Source organism: Pinus tabuliformis, chromosome 8, assembly GCF_031772625.1.
Source record: "Pinus tabuliformis cultivar Carrire ecotype Pingquan chromosome 8, CPIR1, whole genome shotgun sequence".
Taxonomy (NCBI): domain Eukaryota; kingdom Viridiplantae; phylum Streptophyta; class Pinopsida; order Pinales; family Pinaceae; genus Pinus; species Pinus tabuliformis.
The window spans coordinates 1464387918-1464392632 of NC_142294.1; the positions used below are offsets into that span (position 1 = coordinate 1464387918).

Here is a 4715-nt window from a genome sequence, read left to right on the forward strand (position 1 = left end):
TACGTCAGATCCCGTTCCTGTCCCTCCGTGGCAGGAGCTGCGCCTCCATATCATCAACATCGGTTACTGTAGGCTATACTTCTTGAACAGTGTGAAAGGCTAGATGGTTCTGAAGAAGCAACACCTAATTACCTGGAGGATTCTGGATGTAGAAGGGTTAAATAACAATAATATTGCAAAGTGAAAATTGAAACCTTACTTTCGGAATGGTTTGGAGCTTACAGGTGTACGATAATAGTAAAGTATCCTGCGAACATTTGAGAATCCTCTCGAACCCGCCTGATAGAGTCGACTAGATTGTTCCTCCTCATCTTATAAAAATAGAAACCAACATCTCTTCTGGTATAATCCGAGATCGATCTTGAAATTGAAATCCAAACACTGAGATCAGAGTTTTGTGTTTCTATATTCATTCCAATCGCATATATTGCAGTAATTCATTACTAGTTGAAAATGTCGATAATTCCCAGCATTTTCGGGAGGAGGTCAGTGGATCCCTTCTCCTTGGAAGTATGGGATCCTTTCCAAGCATTCACAGACCTGGCCAGCGGGGGACCATCTGGGCAATTTGTAAGGGAAGCTTCTACGGTAGCCAATACCCAGATCGACTGGAAGGAAACACCAGAGGCACACATTTTCAAAGCTGATCTTCCAGGTTTGAAGAAAGAGGAGGTGAAAATAGAGTTGGAAGAGGGCCAAAGAGTTCTTCAGATAAGCGGGGAGCGCAGCAAAGAAGAAGAGCACAAGAACGACAAATGGCACTGCATTGAGCGATCCCGTGGAAAATTCCTTCGGCGTTTCCGGCTGCGAGAGAATGTGAAGATGGAAGAGATCAAGGCGAGCATGGAAAATGGAGTGCTAACAGTGACAGTGCCGAAGCAGGCAGAACCCCAACCTCCTCAACCCAAATCCATCGAGATCTCTGGCTGACTGAAGAGGTGAAATTGGGTCTGCTGTTGCAGTAGGGTGTACTTGTTACAGAATGTGTAGATGTGTGTCGTAAGCGGACGTCCATTGTCCAATCCAGAAAATAAACACCTCCATTCCCATTGCCAGTTGTTACATCGCTTACATTGAGTTTGTATGTGTTGTGCGTTTCTCAATTCCCATTCCCATTCCCAGTTGTTACATCGTTTACATTGAGTTTGTATGTGTTGTGCGTTTCTCAATAATATAATAAGAGTTTGTATTTGTTGTGTGATTTCTCAATAATATAATAAAAGGAGACGCAGGTTCAGGGCATATGCTGTGCTATGTAAAAAGTTTTCATTAATAACTAATTTCCATTGTTATTAAACGGGTCTGCAGAGTGCTATCGAATAATATGGACAGTGAAACACCCCCAATTTAATTAGATATTGATAGAGTTGAAACACCCCCAATTTAATTAGATTTTGATAGAGTTGTAAATTTTCGAGGTGAAACAACCCCAATTTAATTAGATGTTGATAGAGTTGTAAATTTTCACACTGGAAATAAGGTCCTCATAGGCATTGATCCGATTATGGAAGGGGAAAAAACATTGATATTCTTAAGTCTCTGATAAACTTTTTTCACATAAAATGCTTTTTCACATGGAACAAATTGATTGCTTCTTGGCTGGGTCCTTTTCCAATTTGGAAGGATTCCTCATGTCCGGGTATGTCCGAAGATTTGGCTCGACAGTGGACGCAGGTAATGAGTGGCTTGAAGAATTGTGGATTCTGCCGAACTTTGGATGATGATGACCTCGTATGGAATGGAAAAAGGGCAAGGGAGCCGATCAATGTTAAGGATATCTACACAAACCTTATCAAGATGCAATGTGAACAATTTCAGCTAATTTATCCTGTAATTTTTTGGAACTCTGGTTGTCCTCTAAAAAACCATATTATTCTCTTGGTTGGTATTCGGCATGACCCTGGATTATGTTATGCTTGTAAATCAGATTAGGAAAACAATTTCCACTTGTTTTTTCAATGTTTTTTATCTCAACAAATATGGTGAGACTTGGCCACTCATTATGATTTTCCCTATATTTCACATGACTCTATTTCTGAGGCTTTTCTTTGGTGGAGCTGACTTGGCCACTCATTATGATTTTCCCTATATTTCACATAACTCTATTTCTGAGGCTTTTTTTTGGTTGCGCTGTCAAAAAGTGTCATGGAGACCTATTAGTATTTATGTCCTTTAGCATAGATGGAAGTGGAGAAATCATATTATTTTCCAGGATAGAAGGGTCCCTTTCATGGTCATCTACGATAAGATTGTGTCATCCATCGACTCTATCTCGGTAAAAACTTCTCTGGGTCATAAGTCAAAACAAGCAGATTCTCCACTGGATCAAATGCTATTCCCAAGAGCGTTCTTTGATGGGGCTTCTCAGAATGATAATTGTGGATGCGGTGTTCAGATCTGCATGGACAACAACCTGCGATATCAAATACATTGGAACGGAGGATCAGGCTCTAATATAAAAGCAGAAGCTATGGCACTCGCTGGTTTGCTTTCTTGTGTCATTTTTTAAATATTCAATCTCTTCATATATATGGTGACTCCAAAGTCATTATTGAGCATGTCACTGAAAAACACCACATAAAAAATCAGTATCTTGACAGTTGGATGTACAGAATCATGACTTTGTGGAAGGGCATGGAGGGCTACTCAATTAGTCATATCTACAGATCGCAGAATGTTCAGGCAGATATATTGTCAAAAAGGGTCTACTTTCTCGTCCGGGCATCTGGAATATGGAGGTAATATTTGAGGCAGAAAGTTTTCTCATTCAGGAATTCACCCTCCCTGGTTCTTAACTTTTTCAGAAAGGTCCCAGGTATGTTTTTCCTGTTTTTTAAATTCTGATTATCTAAAACACTATCCCATTCAGTCCTGCAGATGGATAATCGATCATATGATTATCTGCAATTTTGCTCATGTGGCACTATCTAAATTATCATCCCCATGTCGTAGATGATTTTCATGCTGAGTACAACTCTGTTGATATATTCTATATATTTTTCCACATTGGGAACATTCGGCACAAAACTTTCTGCTGTGTATTTCTCAGTTTGGTTATGACCATTTCTAAACATGATGTAATATTGGAAGTTATATATCTTATATAATACAATTATGCTTTTTCTTCCTGAAAACAAAGAACCCATATATGTGCCCACATTGGTAATGTAAGGAAACATAAATTTGCAACCTTTTCTTTAGCTTATCATATTTTATTTAAAGTGTATTTTCTTTTATAATGTGTTTCTCTAGACGTATTTGATTTGGAATTCGTGCCCATTGATTTTGAATTTATTTTCATTCGTTAGAGTTTATTTCCATTCTTTAGCTTAGAATATTTGATTCAAAGTGCATTCACACTTTTTGGGTGTGAGAATGTTTAAAAGGCATACATGAACATCCATATGTTCTTGTACAATGGGCGTGTTTTCATTTTGTTTTTTAAGTAAATTCCTTTATCCCAATCCACAAAAAGAAAGAGGATCAAATATGATTGACTAGGGATATTGAAGGGACGCTTGCTCTAAGGAGAAAACTTTGACCCCTCGTATGTTCAATAGTTTATTTAAGGAAATGTTAGATGGGATTAATGTTTCTCCTTTTTTGGAGATATAAAAGTGCATGTTTAATATTTTATAAGTGTTTTAAGGAATCGTTATGTTTAATAGTTTATCAAGTGTTTTAATGGGTTGTTAATAGTGTGTTAATAGTTTATTAAGTGTTTTAGATGGATTAATGATTTATTTTTAATATACAAGTTAATCGTTAATAGTTTATTAAGTGTTTTAGATGGATTAATGATTTATTTTTAATATACAAGTTAATTGTAAGTATTAATTGTAAGTAAATATGGGTTTAAGATTGGTAAAGGTATTAAAGTTAATTTTAAATTTATTAGATTAGTATATGTTCATTTTAACCATAAATTTAATAAGAATTGAGAGGTATCACATCTTTTTATTATCCTGTCGCTCACAGGTATGTCGTATTCAATATACATGTTGATTATGAATTATTTGGTGTTCTATAAAAAATAAACTGTGTTTTACAAGGTTTACTTTATAAAAAAAAATTATTTATTTTTTAAATTACTATTAATTTAAATTTTCTTTCATTTAATTGGCTAAAATAGTTGGCTTTTTATTTTGTAATCATGGCATTTAAGTACGGAAATATGTATATATTAAAATGGTTTTGGTTTCGTGTTTTGCACTGAAGATTAAATCGTGAACTGAAAATACGCTGGACGATTTTATAAATGAATTTTTTATGTGATGTACATTAGTTTGAACGGGTCTGATACCAAGCCCATTGGAGAAGTTTGAGACCAATCCCATTTGAGCAGTTGATCTCGCTTAAAAGCTTATTCAGTTGAGGTATTGGCACTGAAATGCCTATTGAAGTGATTGCTTTACGTCTTTCAATGACTTGATTCCCATTTCTAGTCGTTTATTGCACACAGAATAGGGAGGCAGGATATTTCTTCCACCATTCAACAATGGATTTATATCTATACATAGAAAATCAAAGGCAGGTTTCTTAAAGGTTGGATGTGTGCAAGCCATGAAAAAACTCTTCTATGGACTACCTCCAGCACCACTACCCAAGCCACCTCCAGCTCCTCCTCCCAACCCTCCACCGCAACCGACTGCGCCACCTCCTCCTAAGCCTCCTCCGCTTCCGATAAAGTTGTCGAGCTTATATGGATGGTCATG

The 4715-nt window shown here is 36.6% G+C and overlaps 1 protein-coding gene across 1 annotated transcript; it reads left to right on the forward strand.

Moving 5' to 3' along the window:
* Positions 1-453: 453 nt before the first annotated feature.
* LOC149241336 (18.1 kDa class I heat shock protein-like) lies at positions 454-930 on the forward strand. Its single transcript, XM_089367502.1, has one exon. It carries the CDS (start codon positions 454-456, stop codon positions 928-930), a length of 477 nt encoding a protein of 158 aa, XP_089223628.1.
* Positions 931-4715: the final 3785 nt, after the last annotated feature.

Excerpts from the sequence above, each read along its gene's own strand:
- LOC149241336 (XM_089367502.1), top strand. The coding sequence starts at position 454 with ATGTCGATAATTCCCAGCATTTTCGGGAGGAGGTCAGTGGATCCCTTC.